At 32.6% G+C, this 26325-nt stretch overlaps 1 protein-coding gene across 1 annotated transcript in view; it reads left to right on the forward strand.

Moving 5' to 3' along the window:
* Positions 1 to 22618, forward strand: part of LOC145242409 (uncharacterized) — a 236979-nt gene extending 214361 nt beyond the window's left edge. Inside the window, exons 4-8 of the mRNA XM_080105443.1 lie at positions 703 to 815; positions 9276 to 9398; positions 11712 to 11855; positions 14891 to 14990; positions 17576 to 22618. Coding sequence (XP_079961569.1) covers positions 703 to 815; positions 9276 to 9398; positions 11712 to 11855; positions 14891 to 14990; positions 17576 to 17859 — 764 coding nt within the window. The 3' untranslated portion in view covers positions 17860 to 22618. The remainder of the gene's footprint in view (positions 1 to 702; positions 816 to 9275; positions 9399 to 11711; positions 11856 to 14890; positions 14991 to 17575) is intronic.
* The last annotated feature ends 3707 nt before the right edge of the window (positions 22619 to 26325 follow it).

Below are 26325 nucleotides of genomic sequence, written 5' to 3' on the forward strand. Positions count from 1 at the left end.
TTATGATTAGTTTCTTGTGACAAGAGGAGGAATGTAGAAATCGATTTTAACAATAAAAATTACAGAAAGAAATCAATTGCAATTGACTTGAAACCTACAACTGTTGCGTTTCTATTAGACAATTGCAGACAATCTGCATTTGGCAGCACAACCTCTCTCCTCAGAGCTTAGAACTAAAAGATAAGATCAGAGAAAATCTAATGGTAAAGAAATGATTGAATCATAAATATACCATTTTGAGGAGGGATGGGGTAAATTTAGTTAATAGATGACAGTTTAGGATCTAGCATAAGATACTATGAATATAAATCCCTAGAAGTGTAGATCTTCTACAAACAATGCGATGATTACTTAGGTACCATATTTCATAAACTAAAAAATTCTTAGTTGTCAAATTGTTGAAACAATGCTTAAAATGATCCCTATCTTTAGACCCTGGTTTGACTTCTGGCTAGGTCTCATTTGTTCTCTTTGTGGATTTTTCTATGTTCCAGCCAGAACTATGGCATCAATAGCCCAAAAGTATAAAATCAATGTGTAATTGAATAACTGTAGTTAGGTTTTTTTCAGTATCATTTCTTTGTTTTTTTAATATTCTTGAATTGCAATGTTAATTTAATAATTTACTAATCAAATGAACATATTCAATAAATAGGAATCCATATTGTTTTCCTCTAAATTTATTTTTCTTTCTTCTACCAGTTTATAGCCTAAAGAAACCAGGTACATATGCAGGAAATGACGCCATAGCTGCCTTTGCCAGACTTCATCAGGTACACATTGTGATTCACCAACTGAACTCACCATTCCTGCTGGTAAGTTATTTCTGCAAGTTCTGTTATATTAAATAGGTAATATGTGTCCTCCACTTATTTTTTGATAGTTTTATTAATATTATCGATCAAAAATTATTCTTCAATTAATTCATGCTAACTTTATTTGATGCCTCAAAAAATAGGAAAACTTGTTAACCATTTTCATCTATGAAATGAAATGCTAAACATAACTATTATTTGTTGGTTCAGAAAGTAATACTCGATTTCATAATCATATTTGTTGAGGTCATGTGGAACCCATTTATCAAGCTTTTTCACCGTTTTTGTTTTTTTTATAAGAGGTCGCCACTTATCAAGGTTCAAAGGCTACTCATGAATAAGTAGTGATTGTTAATAGTGAAAATGGGGTTAGAATTTGATTAAGTGGATGACTCAACAAGAACTTTGGACTTGAAGATCACCATAGTGAGCTGGAAAAATGACCAGCAGATCAGAATTCCACAAGCAAACAGTTCTATGAAAGAAGCTTTGTTCATGGAATTTGTATTGAGATTTAGGTACAAATAGAGAGTGGGGGAAATTGTTGATAGAGGTTGTAGCTAGACAAGTGTTTTTGTGAAAGTTTGGCAAGGGGGGTGCTTAGATTAAATCTCAGATGAGCACATTATGAAAATGATATAGAGACATTTCTTCTGTGGCAAAAATTACAGAGAGGAGAAAAAAAAGGCATCACTTACTAGGTTTTGAAGTCAGTTTTTAAGGCAGGATAGGGTGCTCTGAGCAGCTCCTACCCAGATGTGGCAACAGAACACCATTTTAGGATGTATTTGGCTTTTATGCAGGGAGTTCTGGAGTGAGGTATCTTCTGGAGTTGTAGAATAATGCAACCATTTTTCTAGCGATCTTGGTTACAGATTTGATGAAAGTCTTCTATTTTATGTCTGAAGTGAAAGTCGAACCCAGAAGCTTGTCAAAGTAAGGAGCTTCTTTGAGATAAGAACCATGAATGCTCTGGCCCCAATTAATTCATATTAATTGGGGCCAGAGCTTTCATAATGAAAAGATAGAAGTTTGGTTTTGGATGAGTTAAAATTAACCATCCACTTTTCGCTCTATAGCACTACATGCTCAAAAGATTCAGTAAAGTGTTGCCATAGATCATAGTATCATCTGCTTAATGTGATTTGAAGATAAGGAAAAGAATTTGGCCCAGGATGGATTCTTGAGATATGTCAGCATTGATACTTTAAACTTCAGACTTATGCTTATTGATGCCTATTTGTATAAACCTATCAGAGAGAAAAAATTTGATGGTTAAGAAAACATTTCCAGATATTCCATGGCTGGAAGCAGACTTTTCTCTCAAACCCTATCAAATGCCTTTGATATCACATGCTATTGCTCTTGAGAAGAGACCATCATCAATAAGATTCACTGAGCCTATGTGAAATTTTAATCAGCTGGAGATATCTCAGGACAGAAATATGGCTTCACACTGACTAGTTTGTTTTTGCAATATCTCTTAACACGGATTGAAGCAACTTGCTTATGACACATGGAAGACTAATTCGTCTGTACTGAGATGCAGAAGACAGATCTCCCAGTATTTTAAATACTAGGCAGACTAATGACATTTTCTAAGGTGTTGGGAAGCATTTCTCCTCTAGGCATCTAGAACAGCTTTGCAACAATAGGTACTAGTTTCAGTTGTATATAACTGGTATATTGTCAAGACCAGCTGCATGTGTGACAACATCACGAACAGATACATGAATGTTACTCAGATTGTTTTGTCTTGCAAAGAAATTCAGGAGATAGGTGGCCATGATTGCATAGGGTTGTGGTTGATGCAAAGTTCTTGGAAAAGAGTTTAGCTTTGTCAGATGTTGACAAAATCATCTCAAGCCCATTGATAATAATCAGGATAGAGGACTTGTGTTGTTATTTACTAAAACTTAAGGGAACTAAGCCTCTGGAACTTGATTGAATGAGCATATGATTCTCTCGCATTTTGTAGTGATTCCTGGCAGTTTTTAACATTTAGTTTAAAGTACAGTAATATCTTGTGATAAGAATTTAATTAATTCCATAACTGCCGATGTATCTCAAACATTGTATCTTAAAATAATCATTCCTATTTGAATTTTTAAGAAAACAGAATTAATCCGTTCCAAGAGTAAGAAATTTTCCCAAAATAAGCTCAAATTATGCTTAAATTACACTCAACAATCACTAAAGAAAGATAAATACAACAGCTATGACATAGAAATTTATATTTAATAATAAATGCTGATAAAAACAATAAAAAGAGCTGTACTTGAAGATAAGGTGAGTGCTAGCATACGAGATGCATGGAAGAAGGAAGAGAAGCAAGGTTCACACGTTAGCACACTATGGTAATTAAAAATGGGCAAAATTAGACACTATTAAAAATGTTGAATGAACTTACTAAATGCTTAATATTTAAGTCTTAATGTAACAGAAAGGATGAATAAAAAAAATAATTAAGAATAAAATTGTAACTAACTTACCATGGAGACAGTGATGAGCAGCTAATAAAGGTGAGCTAAGTAGAGAGAGAGAGAGCTAAGACAGCATACGCTACACGCATACACAATTTTTTTCTTGCTTTGTGTTTTTTGACTTTTCGTTCTTAATTTTTTGGTGTTGCATGATTTTTCAAATCGTATCTCAAGAAAATTGTATCTTAGAGCGTAAATATAGACACAATATATTGTTGTATTAAAAAAAAATTGTATCATAGTGCATTCGTATCTCTAGGTATTACTGTAATGGTTTCTATGTGCAATGGCGGCAGCACATTTGGGGGTGTACCAGGTCTGACTGTCCAGTTTCTGAACCAATCAGTTAAGCCAGATGATATGCACAGACAGTAATGTTCCCAACTCACTTCCCAGATCGTGCACACCAGCTTCACTTCTAGACCTATTCCTCACCACAGTACCCAAAGATTGTATGACTAATGTCCACAGTCCACTTGGAAATGCTGACTACCTCGTGGTATCAGTTGATATTGCACAGGTCCTCACTTTACGGTTGAGATTTATCACTCAAAAAAACAAGGTACTACAAAAGGGCTGATTTGGAAGCCATCAGAGAACACATCAGAGATGCTCCATGGACCAATATCTTCTCCTTTCCTGCTGAACAATGTGCCAATGAGACAACTGAATGGTGCAAAGTGGGCATTGAAGCACATGTTCCCACACGGAAGTATTATAGCAAGCCCCACTCACTTCCATTGTTCACTACAGATTGTGCAGCTGCCATTACACAAAGACAGCATGCATTTCACTAGTTCGTACATCATAAGTGAAATACAAATAAGCAAAAATTCATAAATGCTAGAAATCATTGTAAGAAAGAAATAGCAACAACTAAAAGAAAGCATGCTGAAATAAGCAGGGAACTCATAGAATCGCAAAAGTTAGGAACTCATGATTTCTGGAAAATATATAATAATGTAGTGAATAAAGGACAATCAGTAATTCCCCCACTATCCAATAACCAGAAGGTCCCATGCACAGCAACCAAAAAGGCAAAACTGCTTGTTTGGCAATTTAGAGCCAACAAACAACTTACTCCCAAATTTCCCTATGTGGACCGAAGCCACACTAGATGTGAAAATCACCTCTTATGTCTGCAATATCATAAAATAACTTGGATACCTTCAAGGCGGGTGGGCCTGATCTCATCTCTGCTATACTAATCAAGAAATGCTCAGCTGAGCTAGCCCCCATACTTTCCAAGCTCTACAATAAATGCCTTGCTGAATCTTGTTGCTCTAATAGCTCGAAGATGGCCTCTATCATACCAGTGTACAAGAATTCTGGTGAAAGGAGTGACCCTCTCAATTTATCCCCCCATTAGTCTCTTCTCCCTCTTCACTAAAATGATCTTAATTAATAAAGCACTCATCCACTACCTTGCAAAAGCAAATATTCTCTCTAACAAATAGGCTCATAAGAGTAGTGGTAGATGGACAAAAATCGGAGGCCTGCAATATAAATGCTGGAGTCCCTCAGGGGTCAATCCTGGGCCCAACTCTCTTCCTGATCTACATCAATGACCTCCCTAAACACATACTTAAATCATTCGTTGACATCTATGCTGATGACACGACCATCTACGGCAACACATCAAAGGCTGTAAACGACAAAGTTCTCTCAGATTCTCTCTCCTCTGATCTCGAGAGCGTGGTTCAGTGGGGGAAGACGTGGCTGGTTACCTTTAATGCATCCAAAACCAAACTCCTATCCTTACATCATCAACGCTCTGATCCCCATCTGGCATCAATTGTGATGGATGGCTTTCGTCTGGGTGAGGCCCCATGTTTTGACAAGCTTCTGGGTTTGACCTTTACTCCTGATCTGAAATGGAACACGTACATCAAGTCTGTTGCCAAGGTCGCTGGAAAGATGGTGGGATCCTTCTACCACTCCAGAAGATATCTCACTACTGATGCAATTCTCTATCTATATAAAAGCCAAGTACGTCCAAGGATAGAATACTGTTGCCATATCTGGGCAGGAGCTGCTAAAAACAGCCTATCCTGCCTTGACAGAGTACAAAATAGACTTCGTGGCTTAGTGGGGGATGCCCTTTTCTCTACCCTGCAACCTCTCTCCCACAGAAGAGACGTTGCGAGCCTATCCTTGTTTTATCGTTATTTCCATGGCAGGTGCTCGTCTGAACTCCAATCTCTGGTCCCCCCTCGCCAATCTTTCACGAAAAACACCCGTCTAGCTGAATCCACTGTGAAAAATTTCCCCCACTCTATATCTGTGCCTAAATCAAAACGTGGATTCCATGAACAAAGCTTCTTTCTTAGAACTGCACGCCTGTGGAACTCTGTTCCGTCTGCTGCCTGCTTCCCACCGGACTACAACTTGGATGTCTTCAAGTCCAATGTTAACAAATTCCTAATGAACCGCCCCCTTAAGTAAACACTTCATCAAATCTCCACACTAACGTAATGTACTTGCAATAACCCTTATCCCTGAGTGGCTTCCGGGCCTTGATAAGTGGTGATCAATGTGTAAAAAAAAAAAAAAAAATTATAGATTTAAGCAATATCATTCTACTGCAGATATTTTAAGTAATTTCTGAACGTATATACCATGCACTGGATAAGGCGGGCAAAGCCAGAGCTGTAGCCCTTGATATATCCAAGATCTTTGACAAAGTCTCGTATGAAGGGCTGGTAATGAAAATCAATACGATTGAGAGGATTTTGTTATTTTTCCTTCATTGAGACAACCGACTGATGAGAAAATCCTAATTGAGACAACCGACTGATGAGAAAATCCTAATTGAGACAACCGACTGATGAGAAAATCCTAATTGAGACAGAACTAAGGATGAGCACAATTTAGGGCATGTTGTTAGAAAAAGATCTAGAAAACTTGCAAATTGTCTATTAGCGTCAGGTTTGTTCATTATCAGTCTGTTAGATTATGAGTAAGACAAAATCTCCTCATGTTTTGTTTGAGTGGAGTAGATATTCAAAATTATAGACATTAAAATCTCCACATGTGAATGTTGACTGAAGGATAAGCAGGCAGGGATGATCAGTTGCTTAGTGACACTCAAAGATAGCTACTTCATGATTGTGGGGACAGTAGGAGGTAAATATAAATGCTGTGCTGTGAATAAGTGCTACTCTAAAGCACATCAAGAAATGTTTGAGGTCTATTTTGGAAATATCCTTGCCACAGGGGAAGATATCTTTAATGTAGGCACATATTCCATGTCAATAGTGATCTTGCAGCCCGGGTTTGGATGTGAAATTATAACAGCCTTGGATGGAAAAATCATCTAAGAAAACAGTTGAGTTAATGCCAGTTTCACACAAGAACAACAGGTTAGGTTTGGTCTCCTGTAATTAGATTTAAACCCCTGGAAGGTTGGTATATAAACCTCTGATGTTTGAGAAGGAGACCTTGTAGTAGGGGTTTATGTTGGAAGTTGTGGTTCTGGGTTTTCTCTTGATTTGTTTGTTGGAATTTTTCATACTTGGGTTAGGGAGTTATCGAGGAGGTCAGCAGAGTTGTTTGGAGGAGGAAAAAGGGGAAGCATAGAGATAAAAGAATAAGTGGAGAAAGAAGACTTTTATATAGTAATGAAAAGGGAAACCATAGCAGTTCCCCCTAATATGTCATCAAGAGGCCCCACCAGAAGCTATTGCATGGTCCAGATTCTATTCACCAAATAGCAATGCAGCATCCCTGGTATTTTGCACCTGCTGATAGGACAGCTTTTCTGGTGGATAATGTCAGCCCATGAAAACGTTTACCTTCACTTATTAGAGTGGCAACAAGAATGGAAAGAGAATTTAGTCACCTAAAAAAAAAAAAAAAAAAAGCTACTGATGCTTACAAAAAAGTATACAGTGTTTTCTTCTTCCTTTGTCAGAAACATTGCTCATTTGTTGTTGAGGACTGAAAGACAAAACACGGGAAGCGAGTTTCTAAGCTGCTGAAAATGCATCCACAATGCCTTTTCTGCGTTCCTTAAAAAAAATTAAAATTAAGACAACTTAGTGTAAGTTTACGTTTATTTTAAAGAAAAGTTTGGAGATGGGTCCTCTTCTTCTAACTAAACACAAAAATAATTTTGAGAGGAAACTTTGCTTAGTTTATATCCAACACACATAGTTAATCAACTGAGAACCACATCAGTCTATATAAAAACATATAAGATATTAACGGATATATACTCGAGTCAAAACAATAAAAAGAATTTGACTTGTCATAACTAGATTTGACTTGTCATAACAGAATCTGTTGTCACAGCCCTAGTTATGATGAGTCAAATTTTGGCTCATCTGCTGCTAACAGTTGGGGATGTATTAAGTGCAATATTTTTTATCTGTATTTTGTTAACCCCTGAGCCTTTTTGTTATTTATTGAATAATTGTGGTTTTAGCCCTGTCAATGATTTGAATTGTCTCCTTAAAACTCCTGAGAATATTTGCAAAGGGTACTGATCAGTTGTTCTTGTCAACCCCAGCATGAAATTAAACAAATTTCTATGTAAACTTCTACCATTTTTTTTCTGCTATGGCAACTGATGCATGACTGATTTATTGAATTGAACCACAATGTAAGTTTGGATTTTATGAGGAACCCTATAACATATCTCTAATTTTTATTGTTTATATTTTATTATGTTCAACTTTTGGAGTCTGGTCAAAGTATCTACAGGGTGGAACAGTAAAATTGAAAAAATCGACATGATTCCATTTCCGTTTGATGAAAATCGGTTTTCTTTTTTTGCTACAAACTATCTACTAGTTAACCAGTTGTGTACAAAACCCAAGAGCCTTAGAAGCTTTCTTTCATGTCTGAAAGTGACACAATGTTCAACGAGTGAGATCGGAGATGCATCGCTGTACAACTCATGCTCTCTACTGATTCAAGTTATGACAACAGGGCCATTGCCAGCACCCTCAAAATGCAAATGTGGACAGTTTAATGCTTGAGAGCACAGCTCAATGAAGTTTCCAGCCACAGTTATTGTCTTTAGTGTGGTTTCAAGTGAGGGCCACATCATGCCACTTCACATCTCCAAAGTCGGCTTAAAAGTCAACACCAAAGTGTACCTGGATGTGCTGAAGAGTGTGATGATCCCCTGGTGCAATCAGGTGGCCACTGGCAGACCCTGGGTGTGGCAGCAGGAATCAATGCCGGTCCACAAATCTAGACACCCGAACTTCAGGAAGAATTCTACGACTTTGTACCCTTCTCTCACTGCCTTTCCCACTCCTCCTCTCCCGACCTGAACCCACTGAACTACTTCATTTGGTCATACATCAAGAACATCACCAACATGACTTCCCACAACACCAAAACCAGCCTGATTGCCACCATCCGCCAAGTATTTGTTGAGTTTCCAGTTCTGGACCCGTATTGAGGTGGTGATTGAGGCTGAAGGCGATTACATTGAATAGATGTCAGCTCCCCTTAATAATCAAGTTACCTGAATTGATTTTTTTTCAATAAGTTTTAAAATAAAGCACAGCGTTGTTTTCTTTAGGGTGACAAATTTATCGTTCTACCCTGTACTCAATATTGATTGTGTGGGAAAGCATGCAGGTAAAATGATATTAACCAAAATAAATTTTAGTGAATTTATTGTTAATATTTCTAACCTACGAAACGCACACCAGGCATTTCCAGGAATTCATAGACACTTGTATACGCCTGCTACAAACCATTAAATTCTTATTTGCATATGTACTCTTATTTTTTATTTATTTTTTTATAATTTTTATTCATGTTAAGTGTGAATGAAGATTTCATGTTAATATTGTGATCAAAATTAAATATATTTATCCAAAATATCCTACTTAGTGTATATTAGAATAAACCTAATTAAAAAGGTTTCAAATACCCTACAAGTTTAAAACAAATAAATGGGAACTATAAGTTATATTTAAATTTGAATATTTTATCATTTTAATTTGTTTTTGAACAGATCCAGGGCACAAAAGATCCTACTACCCCTCAATTGCACATTGCTTATCATAATGGGGACCATTATTCCAGCCTTCGTTGGCTTCATGACAACACAGAATCACCAGCCAACATCAGACTCAAGGTAATTCTTTTGGTTTACATTGTTCTTTTTTTTTCTTAGGAAGGAGGGAATTTTATGTGCAGCTGTTTACAGATAAAATGTAAAATTAAAGGCAATCTCTATTTTCATCCCCCTCAGTTTTATCCCCTTTTCTTCTACTCCTTTAGTCTTATTTCTCTTTCTCCCCTGAGTTTAAAAAGATGAAACTGAAGAAGTTTGGTTGTTAAAACTCTGTGAAAATAACAAAGATGAGAATAGTCATAAGAAAAATATAAAAAACAAAACCATCTTCATCTCGTGTAGATCTATTTGTGTCAGGGTTATTTTATGGAGACTCTTTGCCTCTCTTCCATCTAGAAAATATATGTTCAAGACAAATTCCTAGGAGTCAAATCTGCAATGAATGCAGGAATTGCTAAATAAGTTTAAACTGTCTTCATCCTTCAAGAACATCTTCTAGTGAGGATAAATGAATTTCAAGATGGTTATGTTGTCACACCTGGGAATCTAAATTAAAACCAGTGTGCGATCCTCATCTTGTTAAGAACATTCACGGAATCTGGAGAATGTTTTGAGGCAACTAAGCGAATACCTTCCATCAAACATCTGCCATATTCTACATGCCTTACTTCTCTGGGCTTGGATTCATTGAAGCTCACATGTCTAGCAATTTTCTTGGTAAAGACCCACATCTTGTCAACACATCTGCACACTTTTTATTGTCAATGTGTCAAACACGCATGCATATACATACAAAGTCAGAAAATAGCACAGATTTTGTGACTTTTGATAACATTTTTTTCAGAATTGTTGAAGCATGGAACTGTCTGCATTAGTTATTGCTTGCTGACAGTTCCATGCTTCAACAATGCTTGCTGACATTGCATCTTTTTCGTTGCATCTTTTTCGTTGCATCTGTTCATGCATATTTTCAGTACATCTCATTGTGCATATTTTCATTGCATCTTTTTGTTGCATATTTTTGTTGTATATTTTTATTGCATATTGTCGTGCATTTTTCATTGCATATGTTCATGCATTTTTTCGTTGCATCTGTTCATGCATTTTTTCATTGCATCTGTTCATGCATTTTTTCATTGCATCTGTTCATGCATTTTTTTCATTGCATCTGTTCATGCATTTTTTCATTGCATCTGTTCATGCATCTTTTCATTGCATCTGTTCATGCATCTTTTCATTGCATCTGTTCATGCATATTTTCATTGCATCTATTCATGCATTTTTTCATTGCATCTGTTCATGCATTTTTTCATTGCATCTGTTCATGCATTTTTTCATTGCATCTGTTCATGCATTTTTTCATTGCATCTGTTCATGCATCTTTTCATTGCATCTGTTCATGCATCTTTTCATTGCATCTGTTCATGCATCTTTTCATTGCATCTGTTCATGCATCTTTTCATTGCATCTGTTCATGCATTTTTTTCATTGCATCTGTTCATGCATTTTGTTTCATTGCATCTGTTCATGCATTTTTTTTATTGCATCTGTTCATGCATTTTTTTCATTGCATCTGTTCATGCATCTTTTCATTGCATCTGTTCATGCATTTTTTTCATTGCATCTGTTCATGCATTTTTTTCATTGCATCTGTTCATGCATTTTTTTCATTGCATCTGTTCATACATTTTTTTCATTGCATCTGTTCATGCATTTTTTCATTGCATCTGTTCATGCATTTTTTTCATTGCATCTGTTCATGCATCTTTTCATTGCATCTGTTCATGCATCTTTTCATTGCATTTTTTTACATGATTTTATTGCCCTTTTCATTGCATCTGTTTGTGCACATTTTCATGCACATTTTCGTGGCATCTTTTCGTGCACACTCATGCTTCCTGAAACTTGCCAAATCAACACTTGATATGACCTTTCTCTTCATGTACATGCACATATGTACATGTATTTTGAGTACTTGTAGCGCACCATAGCATTTTATTAATATGACTAGCTGTACCAAAGATGCATTGAACTCACTTTAGATTTTAATTCACATTTTTAAACTTGAATGATCTCTCGTATATTCAATTTACAAAGAGTTACCCTCTTAGCTGATATTTATTTTTAAGTTATTTGGACTAAACTAGTAATTTACAAAATAAATTGTAGTGAAAAAATGCTATGATATTGCCAATAACATTGTACAATAACAAATAAAAAATGGCTAGCTAAATACTATTTGAATCTGACTTCGAAAATCCTACAAGTTAATCTTATGTCACATTATCTTATGTTACATTATGTTACATGACATATTATGTTACATGCTCATGATTGAATATTTACCACAAGTTTCTTTTTTTTTCTTTCCAGATTTTCACTGATGACAAGAACAAAACGAATAAAGCAAAAATTTCTTCAAAACCCATTTACAGAGATGAAAAGTCTGGGATGGCTCGTGTGGTCAGAGATGCCAAAACAATTGAACAGGAGGTCATCGGGGCAACCGGTTGTCAGGTAAATTAGAAATAATTTTTTTTGTTTGTTCTTTAGTGAAATTATTCTGGCAAATCGATGTCATAACTGAGAATTGTTTTTTTATACATTTCCAAATGTATATGTAAGTCATTGAAACAAACACAAATCAACATACTTTTGTATAAACCTCTAACATTGTAACATACAATATTAACTGTAATGCTTTTGCTTTAATGAAACCCACTTTAGATAGGGTTAAGTAAGGTTTTAGTTCTCTTTTAGTTAGAAGTCATATTGATCATCATAAACCGAGCTCATCAGTTTAGACCTTTTGACAAGTTTTTTTTTTTTTTCTTTTTTTTTTTTTTTACTCAGGATTTCATTTTTGCCTAATAAGTTTGCCTTTTATTGTGTGCACATTTAATAAATTACATGCATTTTTGGTTAAAGTAAATGTTTGTAAAGGAGGTTTTAGTTCTCTTTTGTTGATCATCATATAGTGGCTGTTAGCACATCATGTTATTTAATTTTGGAAGATTAACTGCAGATCCATATAAAAAAAATGTCAGAATCCAAGCAAACTGGAATAATTTTCTATTCCATTGCTCTGTCAACAAAGGAATGCCTAACTTCTGTTTTGTTACAATAAAAAATCCATACAATTATCATCTAAACAATGTTACAAAATAATTGAATAAAAAGATAAAGTTTCTTAAGTTTGGGTTAATTTTTGAAATGAGGATAATTTGGATTATTCTAAATACTGTTTTCTTAATTATAAACAACTTAAGATTTAAACAAACAATTCTGTTCGAAATTTTGTACAGATTCCAGAGTTTAAGATGCACCTCAAGAAGGCCAGGGGTTATATCCTTCACAACATTGAAAATTACATTCAAAATGAGAAGAGTAGAGTGATTTATTCAAATTAGTATTTTCTTAGTGTTCATCATATTCAGTTTAATGTCTGCTTTACACGCTGTCATGCATTGGATGGCCATCTTACATGCTTGCACGCATTGCATGTTTTCAGAAATTGGTTTCCAAACTAAACTATCTTTGCTTCTTATTCTCAAATCCATCTTTATAACTCCATCTTGTGTTTTCCTTGACATAGGCTGTAAATCTCAATGAACTGAGAAAATGCCAACACTCGATCTGAATCCAATATCAAATCTGTTAAGACTCGCATTACACACACATCATTTCTCCCTATGCAATGCATGTTTTCAACCCACACTGGCAATGTTTCATTTTCATGTCATCACCCTGTGTACAAATGAATGATAGACTTCCCTTAGTTGAACGTGGTATTATGATGTTGATTAGTAACGGCAGATATTGAATTCTTTAACTGCAATCAAGTCATGTGACATACTTGTATTAATTATTCAATTACTTTTTAAGCACATGGTTTAATTTTTTTTTTTTTATAAGCACATGTGTTAAATAACACATTACTATTTTTAATGTTTTGTCTTGACTAACTTTTCTGGTCTGTCTTATCTCAGAATAGATGATATCATATCTACCAACTTCAACTTCAAAATTCCACGATTCCACAGGATGGATCCCATGACCCCCTGTCTGAAATTTTTCTTCTCCATAATATAATACCAGGTTTATCTAAGAAAATATATTTCACTTAATATTAAAGCATACACACTAATATCCAATGTAGTCAGTTTAATATGTTTATATGGAGTAGGGGCAATATCTTACTCAGATTTTGAGAAGTACCAGAAAGACTAAGAAAACAGTATGTTACCGAACATACTGTACACCCAAAGGAAGGTGAGAATTGTATTATTCATAAGTATTATTTTTAAACTTTAAATTACTGATTTAAAAAAATAGTTACAGCACTGGAATTAAAGCAGCTACTTTTGTTTAAACTGCAGAAAGAAAAAGAGTAACTTTTAGATGTTTCTCTATTCTACAAAGAACCATGATTAAATTAAACTTCCATGAAAAGAAATGCCGAGTGAAATTCGATAAACCTGTATTTTTGGATCACACAGGCTTAAGAGTTAATTTATTTTTCTAGGTACAAAAATAACTCTTTATATCCTATACCGGTCAAAATTGAATTGAGGAGAAGCAAAAGTAATGACCCCCCCCCCCCAAAAAAAAAAAACATATGCAACATTTTCTTTAAAGGGGTGCCTTGTATGAATTATTTCCCTTTCATTATTTCATTTCATAACTTTATTATTTCTCTTTCATTATTTCATTATTGCTGTAACAAATTTATTATTTACTATTATATATCATAAAATTATAAAATCAGATATCGTCTGTCAGTGAATGAACAAACCTATTGAAATTTGGTTTTAATTTTAAACAATTTTTAATCAATTAATTTGATGAAAAAACGATAATTTAATCAAAATAATTTATATATAATTATTTTAGGTATACACATAATTATATATACAAATATTGTGTATAGATTTTCAGTATTTTCTTCAATAGTGCTCAATACATTAGTAGAGCTTAGTAATAAAGTACGAAAATATATTTATAGCAATTAAGCTACACTGAGATGTCTGTTTTTCACAGGTCAGCTAACAATTCCCTATAGGAGATGAAATGTGAACACGTTTGTGTGTGTGTGTGTGTGTGTGTGTGTGTGTGTGTGTGTGTGTGTGTATACAAAAATTGAACATGAAATTTTATGTTTTCTAAGAATGGATTTATTTTATTGTAGTTGAATTTAGTTACATTTTTTTTTTTTTATCTTAATAGTAGTTTTTATTTTAGTGTGTAGGTGTATATATATGTTCTTTTTATTACATTTAATGGCTATGGTTTAGGTAGTGAATGCTACAAAATTGTGAATACCATGAACACTATTTACTGCTATGAAGACTTTTGTCAGAATTTGTGTGAATACAAACATATACTGATTCAAAAATGCATTGTTCAGATACTCTAGATGACATTGGTGGTGTGTGCCTAAGATTACTAAGAGTTTAAGGGCTTAAATTATCAACATTGTTATGAGTATAGTGATAAGCACACATTTATAGATTTTATTTTATTCCTTTTTTTTTTAATTCTATATTTTGTAGGATCGTGAAAAAATACAGAAATGTTTGCTAGACAATTCCTATGATGTTGATGCCACTATTTCTGACCTTCTGAATTTATTGAAGATTTCACAACATGAAGGTTGGTTGAATAAAACACAATTTTTCTTAAGTTAACCATTTAATCATTTTTTTTTTTTTTGCATGTTTATTTATTTTAATACTTAAATTGTTATAAAACTTAAACTAATTTTATTTTAATCTCTAGAAAATTGTTGGGCTTGAACAAATTTCAATCTTTTAATACATGAAGATTTGCTAAAAATGTTAAAACTAGTATAACTGAAATTTTTCTTTGACAGTTTCCAAATTCTAAATGTTCATATTTTTTTTTTTTTACATAGTTTTAAAATTATTTTCGATCTTAAGAAGCAAACAAAAAAACAGTATTGAATTTTGCAATTTTTTTTTCTCTAAAAGAAACTATATATTTTTTTTTAAATAAAACATAAAATTTAATGTACATTTTTTAGTGTCTTTTCAAAAGATGTCATTCTAGAAAATTCTTCAAATTGTACTTTAAAATTACATTGCAGTTTAAGCTTTAATAACAAAATAAGAACTATTCATATAGACTTGATTTGATTCTATTTTTATTTTAAGAATTTAATATTGTGGATTCATAAGTTTAATATCAGGGGCAAAATGGGAACAACAACAAAAAGCAACTCTTATTATAAATGATGGATTCAAATTTATAAGCTAGTAATATCTATAATATAAAGCTGAATGTGTGTGTGTCTGGTCACGAATAGGCTCTTATATGGTTGACTATTTTAAAGAACTAATTACATATAATGATAGAAGATGTATCGAGACACAGGAATGGGTATGTTTCATTTGGCAGAACAGTCGTTCATTAAAATTGTGGGGTCTGAGTTCACACCTGGTCCACAAAGTATGGAAATAAAAAGATTTTTAAATTAAAAAAAACGTTTACAAGTGTTTTTGATATAGATGTACATAAGAATACTTTAATAACTATGTTTTAACTTAAATAGGGATGGTATAATAAAATTGTGGGGTCTGCGTTCGTGCCTGGCCTCCATAGAATGGAAATAGGCACAAACTTTAATAAAGACTTTTCATATCTATCTGTGTAAGTATACTTTGATAATTATGTTTCTGTTTGAAGAAATATGGTATAATAAAATTATGGTGTGTTCGTTCACACCTGACCTCCATAGAATGGAAATATGTCACAAAGTTTAACAAGGTTTTTTAATATAGATCCACAGAATACTGTGATAAGTGTTTCATTGTAAACAGGTATGGTATAATAAATTATGTGGTTTATCTATTTTATTTTTACTTTCATCATATTTTGCTTTGGTTTGGATACCCCCAAATTTAACTAAATTTACAACCCTTCCTTTTCATAACCTATCATACTTTCATAAATCAGAGTCCATTTTCTGTAGGCTGTTTTTGAGCCCAGTCAATGACGGGTACTTTTGCTAGTATATATATATATACTCTCTCTCCTAATATGGCATCTAATGACAATGTTCATTTATTGTTGTTTCTGTATCAATAACAACACGAACGCAGAAAGTAAAGGTAAAACAAATATATTAAGATGAAAAGATAATACATATTTACAAAGGTGCAGTTGTACTGCAGTTGGAAGATTGTCCGGCAGAGGGCGTGTTAAAGTCTTTCATGGAGCAACCGGCACATGCGTCTTGCCTATCCGGCGTTCGAACACAGCTCCCTGGTCTTGCTGACTTGATACCTTTATCTATATCTTTTCACCCGCATATGCTAATTAGTGGGCGTCTTCACAACATTTATGAAGATATTCTCAGAGGTTCAGTGAGTACAGTTTGTATTGGTCACTCACTTCCTCCTACCTTTATTTTTATCAGTAAGAAAAACACGAATGAGATTCTAAAGATATAGCTGGATTAAATATTTTTGCTATTATGATATTCACATTTATAGGTTTAAGAACAATTTCAATAGTATGGCAAGTCTTAATAGAAAAACAAATGTCTGTAATTTAGAGAAATCAACATTACTTTATATAGTTGTGTTGGATTGTCATGAATTGATTTGGCTTTGAGCCTCTCCATTGCCAGTATTTGAGAAAACAATTTGAGCTTACTTTCAGCTTGCCAAGTCAGCAGGATATCTGATAAAACATCTTGATATTTGCATATTAGTTTTAGAAAAAGAGCAATTATTTGTTGAATAAATTTTAATATTAAAAATAGAAACTGAATAATCATATAGAATGAAGATAAAAAAAATATTAAATATGTATTTTTAATTTTTGTTATTAAATATGTATTTTTAATTTTTGTTATTAAATATGTATTTTTAATTTTTGTTATTAAATGTGTATTTTTAATTTTTGTTATTAAATGTGTATTTTTAATTTTTGTTATTAAATGTGTATTTTTAATTTTTGTTATTAAATGTGTATTTTTAATTTTTGTTATTAAATGTGTATATTTAATTTTTGTTATTAAATGTGTATTTTTAATTTTTGTTATTAAATATGTATATTTAATTTTTGTTATTAAATATGTATATTTAATTTTTGTTATTAAATGTGTATTTTTAATTTTTGTTATTAAATGTGTATTTTTAATTTTTGTTATTAAATGTGTATATTTAATTTTTGTTATTAAATGTGTATATTTAATTTTATTTTCTTTACAGAAAAATCAGTTTCTGGAAAAAAGGCTTCTCAGGGAAAGTCCTCAGAGTCTGGCCTGTGGGGTGACAAAGGATCTGGCTCACGTTTATTTGGAAATATGTCTCTTAACTCTTCATCATCTTCAACAACTTCCTCTTCATCCTCATCATTGCGCAAATCTAAAGACAGTTCTGTCCACTACACTGAAGACTGTATGAGTGAAAGCTCAGGATATGGGTCCCTTGGCAGCGGAAGCAACAGCGGTGCCAGGCCCAAACTTTTTATTCCGAGGGTACGCGTACTGTAGACGACCAACCCTTGTTCATACCAAACCACCTAAAGAAATGTACAGACCCTGATTCGATTCTTATTTTATATTTTTATTTTAAGATTTGCTTTTTATTTTTCCTTGATATCTACATTTTGTGTTGGAGAAAAGAAAATTAAAGACAAAACAATTAAAAATGAATACAGCAGAAACTGATACTTCATTAAATTCTTGCAGAACATAATTTTTTTATAACTATCAGTCCTTACATCTATATGACTAGAATGTCGCAATATTAAATGTTTTCTTTTGGTTTGGAGCAAAGTGTAGTATCTGTTCTTTTATTTTTTCTGTGCTTAGTGTAGAAGAAATTCTTATAGGGTTAGGCATTTTTTACTTTTGGTCTGATTTAGAGTGTCCCTTTATTTTCCTCATTAAAAACTGACATTGTGTCTAATTCTGCCTGTATGGGTGGCAAATAAATAGACTTATAAACATTTATAAAAATCATGATTTTATAGTTATGAATGACCCAAATAGCCTATAATTGTTCACCCTCTCTCCTGAACTTGTGTTCCAGTTTAATAATAGATCCTATAAATATTTATTTAAAATCAGAATTTTAAATGCCTCTTTTCTAAATATGTCTGTTCAGCCGTCCATCAGTTTGTGTAACTTGAGTTTGGGTCATTACATTTGAGTTTGATATATGGCATCGTCATCATGAAACGCACCAAGTTAAAAGAACACATTTTAAATATGTTTTTAATGTATTTACTATTTTATAGTTAATTTTGTAAGTCAATTGAAATTTATTCGACAACCATAATACAAAAAACGAAAAATATTTTTTTGATAACATTAGTAAAAGATGGTGAGTTTCAAAAATTTTAATCAAACCTTGTTTGATTAGCATTGACTGTTGTTACTGCTAGATCAGAATTGGTGGGCATTCATGTAGAGATCGTAATGACGAAAGCAATGGTCCCCATCACTTCAGTAGGTTATTAGGAAGGGCATCTCGCCTATAAAAATTCTTTGCCTTAAATAAGAAAATGACTTCCAAAGAAAATCAGAGGTTAATTTCTAAAGGCTGTTCAACTTATGCCAACATGTAAAATGGATGTTAAACAAATATGATGAACAAATAATAATAAAATGTTCTTTTTCAAAACATGCTGACTTGGCAGGCTTAGATCAGGCTCAAGACGTTTCCTTAAATAATAAGTCCTTGTCAAATCAATTTCTGATCATCTCCAATGTGACGCATCATCAATAGACTAAAGCTGTTGTGGAAGTATAGCTTGGTGAGTCTTATCACTCACTTCTTCTCCATGGTTATCGGTCGGAACAGAAATCTGTCATATTTGTATTGAAAATGGCTTGTAAGTGTAAGTGGCTTTATCTCTAAATACTTTAAAACTATATAAATAAATGAACCAAATAAATTAAAAATTTTCTCCATCTTTCTTAAACATTAGCCCAGTCTAATTCTAATAAGTAAATTCTCCAAAATTTAGTATCATATGACAGACAAAAATTTTACCATTAATGTAATTTAAAAAAATGTATATAAGATTTGAATAAAACAAGTGAATTATTATGTTGAGGGAGGGGGGGTATATGATTGATGTATGTACAGCACGAAATAAACGTATGTATATAGTTGAATAATGGTGTGTTGAATGTGTATACGTGACACTAAATGCCTGTGTGTTCTTATCATAAACGGACTGTATGTACCTTGTGTAACGGACTGTATGTACCTTGTGTAACGGACTGTATGTACCTTGTGTAACGGACTGTATGTACCTTGTGTAACGGACTGTATGTACCGTGTGTAACGGACTGTATGTACCGTGTGTAACGGACTGTATGTACCGTGTGTAACGGACTGTATGTACCGTGTGTAACGGATCCTTAATGTCTGTTTTACCGACCCATGATTTGTCTAGGTGTTGGTGCGTGTCAGAATATATACATTTGATGACATACCTGCTTCTGATGTTGGCCCCCTCTGTCTTTTAAGGCCCTGGGGGATTCTCAATCATCTTTGAGGGAGCTGAAACCTGTTGTAACAAAGACGCTTTAAAATGCTCCCAAGACAAATGATTGTTTTGGTATATATTTTTATTCAATCCCAGGCATTTTGTCACAGCAGAACTGGAGTCAAACTTGGCTTGTGGTTTCTCTGTCACCATTCTGAGACCTCCCAGTCTCCCCCATCTTTTTCATTCAACGTCTCCAATCCAACTGGTCCTGGATATGATATGGTGAGGCCCCAACTTGCAGGCTTTGGGGAGTGTGAAGCCACCCTTTAATTGTCATTGCTCCCAGGTCCACTCTGACCCAGAGTGGTAGTATCTGTTAGGGTCCCAACTATGGGTTAAATAGAAACTGACTTGGAAACAACAAATATTCTATTAAAAAAATCTTTCTTCAAAATCTTTGGATTCGGCATTAAATAACCTGAAAAGGGTTGATATGCCGTAAAACAAAAACAACCAACCAATCCAACTCCACAATGCTTACGCAAACTGGAACACATCATGTCCAGTCACTTGTTTGGATACTTTCCGGTGCAAACTGATCGATACCAGTTTAACATATTTGAAAACCTGTCAAAACATGACGACTCAAATCTGTTGTCCACTCATCACTAGATAGATAATTATATAGACAGACAGATAGACGGGTAGATAAATATATATATATAGATCAATAAATAGATAGATAAACAGATAATTGATAATTTATTGCTTCTGCCGGACCACTTGAACATTACATCCACTAAATTGAAAAAGAAAAACAAGATTTGATTAGTTTTTCTTTTGAGATTGTACAATTACCTTGCAAACATGGCATTATGTTATTTTTAGTAACAGAAATGTTTCCATTTTGTAGAAGACCATGCTGTCCAAATATAACGTAAAATTTTTAGTGGGGTAATCCGACAATTTTTGAGTGTTGGATTTAAATCTAAATTGAAATTAGTTCTACAAATCGAAATTCAATGAATTATAATTTGTTGCAGATTTCATTTTTTTTGTAATGCAAGAATTTAAAGATTCTAAAGTTTGCAAAAGAGATGCTTTTCATTGTTTGAAAATTGCCTATAATCTAGTCAAGTGACTTGATTGACTACTTTGCTGACAGATTACATGGTGGTGAGGTAAAAACACAAACTCTGAAAAAAATCTCCGGACTAAAAATCTATGGAATCTGATGTTACAAAAGAGAATGTCCCTACATCACTACTCCAGAAGCCATACATTTTTTTTTTTTTAATGGCACTGTAAGGTAATAGATGGAATCGGACCAAAAGAAAGAAATGTCTTTTATTGATAATTATGTAAAGTAGTTGAAAATTTATGGCATAACTGGGGATTTTGCTGTATATGTGTAAATTTAAAAAAAAAAGTCCCCATAAATGTAAGTCTGGAAATGGTTGGTTTGTAAGTTTGTGATACTGATCAATATTTGTTACTGTAAATATCTAAAATGTACAAGGTGTATGATAATGCGTTATTTCTATATAGATAAATACTACCTCTGTGATAAGATCATAGGATAAAGTAAACTTGGTGTTATTACATATACCAAATAAATATGAAAGTGGTAGGGCTAAAAATAAGGTTAAGTGTCATGATCTGACAACATGGAAAACCCTACGGTCAGCATCTTGCAAAGGTTTGTTCTTTTTATTTCCACTAACAGAATTCAACAAACTTCATAAAACTATGATCAGTACAAACTAAAGACAATGTAGAATAAGAAATTACAAAAGCAAACTCCACACAAAGAGGATCTTTTACACCTATAGAACATGATCCCAAAGTTATGCCATTTACTTTTCAAATAAAAAAACAAGTGTCATTGTAATTGAACCTATAAAACTTTCGTTTTAGCCCCAAAATATTTTCTATCTGGCAACTTAAATGCTTCAAAATCATTTGTTATGGTTGAAGAACACAATAAAAATACTTATTGCATTCATCTTTTTTATAATTGTCATAGATGTATAATCAAAATGACATACATCAAGGACTTCAACTGGCATGCAATTGATAGAAAAACTCTTCAATGAATGAAGCAATGATGTAATAGAGTATCTGCTCCATTCATAGATTAACTGCCAATCAGAACTCTGAATAGATTTACCCATCCAAGCATAATAGGGCATCTCAGTCTACTTATATAATAACCCTCTATTAGTTGTAACTCAACTAGTTTAATAGTATGTTGGAATTGGTCATCATGATCGATGGGCAAATTTTGAAAGTTACTTTAAAGTGTTTGGACTATCATTTTAAAATTAAATTTCATAAGCTAAAAGGGGATCGGAAATTAAAATTATAGAATTATTAAAAGATATCAAAACCTTTGATCTGTAGGATAACACAAAAAATCTCAACATACTTGAAATAATGTTTGGAGAGCAAGCTTGGAATGAAGTCATAGACAAGCCATAAGCTAACAAAACTGCAATGATGATAATCCTGTGATAAGTATTGGGAACTATTATATTAGTTGAGATTTTGATCTTTAGATTTATGAGATTTTAAAATTTCCTTTGTTCTAAAGAAGTGCAGATATTATTGAATTGCATTTTAAATAGCCTTTTCATGTAAAATGCAATTATTTCAATTCATAGTACTACTAAAAATATTTACTTTATATATATAGATGTATTATAGACATATGTTGCATTCAATTTTGTTACTTTTTTTAAAGTTTTACTTTGTATATTTTATGTATATATTTACCTTCTAACATAAAAACATTGATTGCATTTGAACTTTGTGTTTATAAGCTATTTTCTTTTCAAGTTTTTTTTTTTATCAAATATACTTTAGAATTTGACCCTGCTTGCCTGATTTTGCAACAGATTTTCTATTGAAAAACTTCAATTACTTGACTATTTGATTGGCATTATGGGAAAATGGCTACAGTATCTACTTATCTACTTATATTGGCTTGAGCTACAACTTGCCATATTAAGAAAATCACACACACACACATACTTTAATACATAGTAAGGAAGTAATAAATATTTGCTTAAATCTGTATAATAATATGCTAAGACAATTTCATGTTTGTACCTATGTTATCACCCTCCACCTATTTTTTAACAGACGGGGTCATTAGAGCACCAAAGATCCAATGCAAAAAAAGTAATTTTAAAGATTTAATCTGATGTTGCTTTTTTGTCAAATGTGAAATTAAAATACATTTTCTTGACTAAAAATCTAAATCTAATATTTGTTGGATTTAAATCTTTTGCATTTGTAGCTGATTTTTATAGAATGGAAAACGTCAAACTTCTAAAAGGTGTTACTTTTTAAAGGTGGCAAACTTTAAATTTAAAGTTTATTTTCTTTAATTGCAGATTTGGCAACTACTGGTTATTTTAAGTTCAGCTTCGTTTGACAATTCATCATGGACTTACACTCTAGATCTTGCAAATGATGCAATCAATTTATGCAGAAAAACATTTGATGTGTTATTGTCGTAATTCAGTCTAATTTAATGCATAAAGTTTGTTAAAAGTGGACCTCCAGATGATATACACGCACACTGCATACCCAAAATTTTACTTAAATTATAAATGCCAAAAATTAATCTTTGAAATAAACCACATATTTGTATAATAAAAATATTTGTCTAATTAATTAAAATTTAAAATTTGCCACCTCTAAAAAATACCTTATGCAAGTTTTCTGGACTGAAACCACCATTAACACAATTCCTTTTAAAACTACATTAACCAGAGTACTTAGGTAAGTTTGTTTCAGTTTGGACGCAAAGTAAAATGACTGGAACTAGCTTCCTTACTTACAAAGCTGTTTAAAGATTGTCTTAAGGAGAAATGCTTCCCAACACCCTGGAAAACTTCATCAGTTTACCCTGTATTTAAAAATTCTTAAGATCAGTACAGACTAATCAGTCTCCTGTGTGTCATGAGTAAGTTGCTGAAATCTGTGATAAATAGAGAAGTGGTTAACCACCTCAGCAAAAATAACCTCAATGACATACAATATGGTTTCTGTTCTGCTAGATCTACAGCTGACGTGCTAATTGTAATATCACACAGGATTAGCGAATCTCTCTCGATGAGGGCTCTGTTCCAAGAACAATAGTTCTTGGCATATCAAAGGCTAGGATATTGCATAAAAATGTCCTCTCAATTATTAAATTCTTTCTTTTCAAAAAGTTTTGTAAAAATATTACTGTAAATGTTATTTTGCTTTTGTTTGGTGAAAAAAAAATCGTTTTTCTTTTGTTTTTTAAGTATACGTTTGTTTAAAAAAACACACCCTAAAATATATATAAATGAACATTAAAAGACTGTTTCTAATTTTTTATTGAATATATCTTGCTTCATAAGTGGTTCTGTACACTAAATATATTGCACAACTCGATGGGATATGCATTGTCTAATCTAACACATAAATTTATCTTGTTGGATTTTCAAAGTCATACACAAATAGCATTTAAGTTTACAAATCAAATTTTTGCTTCTAACTAGTCAATTTTTATTTGTTTTTGTAACAATTTTTGTATATCATTGAGTTATATAACAACATTACATTTAATTTTTAAATTACTTGTCAAACTGGTCATTTTAATCATCTAAAAATAAAAATCAGCAAGGGGATAACATTTTAAATTAAAAAAACATGATTCGAGATTAAAACTAAAGTTTTTTTTTTTCTGTATAAGCTGAAAAACTGTGCAAACAAATAAAAACTAAAATTACTTCATTGCGTCCAAAGGAGGGGGGGGGCTAATGTAATGGATATCAACAGACTACAACTACCCCAAAAGGGTTGATGTGTTATAAAAAAAAAAGCAATTAAAGAAAAATTCAGATTGCCAACCGTTGTTGACCTAATGACCTTTGTGGTTGTTTTAATGTAACTTATAATGCAATATCTTATAAAAATTCATAAAAATATTACAATAGACATTGTTCAAATGTAAAAGGGATATGCACACACAAACCTGGGGCTCATTTATCTTTATATTAATAAATTAGAGTTTTTCCCCTGTACAAAAAGACAGTGTAATATTACAAACATGTGCCACATATAAATCAAAAGTCGTTACGCTACCTGCCAGTAGTTGATGCATGTTTTCTGGATATTATCAGTCAATTTTATTAGATATCGTAAATTTCTATATTTCCAATGAGTCACTCTTTCAAACAAGTCATAGTAACAGGGGGGTAGGAGGATAACTTACTCCATCATTTTCTTCTCTGACTCTCCTCTTATTCACTAGTGCAAATATTTTATAGTATAACTTATTGGTAGTAACTACTATTATTTCAGTTTCATTGATTTTATAGTTTCCTTACACCTCATTACTTAGGTAAATAATAACTTATCTCTTACTCATTATTTTTCCAGTGACTTCATTTTCTGTTGGCTTACATTCCAATATACCTGACATTTACCAATTGCTTCACTAATCAATTTTACTACGGTCAACATGGTGTCATTCTCCATTACATTGGGATAACCACAAAAACAATTTAAGATCACACATATGCTAAAACGAAATCCATACTACTACTGCTTATCATTACAAACATTTAACAAATTCTTTGCTTATGGAACACTAACTTTTGTTTACATGTACGTAACATTCAAAGAGAGAGAGGGAATTTTACAAACTCGATATACAGTTCTATGTGTTTGTCTATCGTCTTTTTCTTCTCCTCCTCCTTGTTGTTGCTACTACTACTACTACTACTACTATTATATTTTTTCTTCCTGACATGGGCTACTGACTCCAGCTGTGCAAGTTTAGATACCAGGTCATAGACATCAAAGCAAATGGTTTTAAGCTTGATAAAAATATTTCTTTGTAAATATTTTTATTACTTTCCTTTAGTGAAGCGGGGTGGGAATAATGCTCTTCTTTGTCTTTTTTTTTTTTTTTTTGCCATTATGCACATTTTTTTTTTTTTTAAACGTTCACTAATGTGCTTTTTAACATTTTTTTTTATTATTAGCAGAGACCTCAATTCATAACTTAAAAACCGCGCCATAAAAGTTAAAATTACTTCAGTTTAGAAAGATGCTTTCTTTATCGAAAGACATCAAAACCAATGTTTTAGGATTGATTAAGATATTTATTAGTAAACATTTTTTTATTGATTGCTTTCCTTTTCTTGGCGGGAGGAGGGGTAATCAATGTGTACATATTTTTTCCCTTTTAAATCTTTTACATTTGTATGTATTTTAACATCCCTTTTATTGGTGGGGACCTAAATTCTTATCTTACCGACCACTTCATAAAGACCACAAAATTACCAGTCTAGAAGTGTTGGATGGCAGATATATATATCATAATTTAGGAATTTAAAATTTATGATTTTAAAAAGTTAAATTTCAAATATAGAAATTTTATTGTATGCAAACAAAGAATACAGTATAGTAAAATATATTTCCTTAACCCATGAGTTTTCAATGTTTATACATCTCCTCGGAGGAAAAA

The sequence above is a fragment of the Euprymna scolopes genome, chromosome 21 (assembly GCF_053919585.1).
Source record: "Euprymna scolopes isolate OS-2025 chromosome 21, ASM5391958v1, whole genome shotgun sequence".
Lineage (NCBI taxonomy): Eukaryota > Metazoa > Mollusca > Cephalopoda > Sepiida > Sepiolidae > Euprymna > Euprymna scolopes.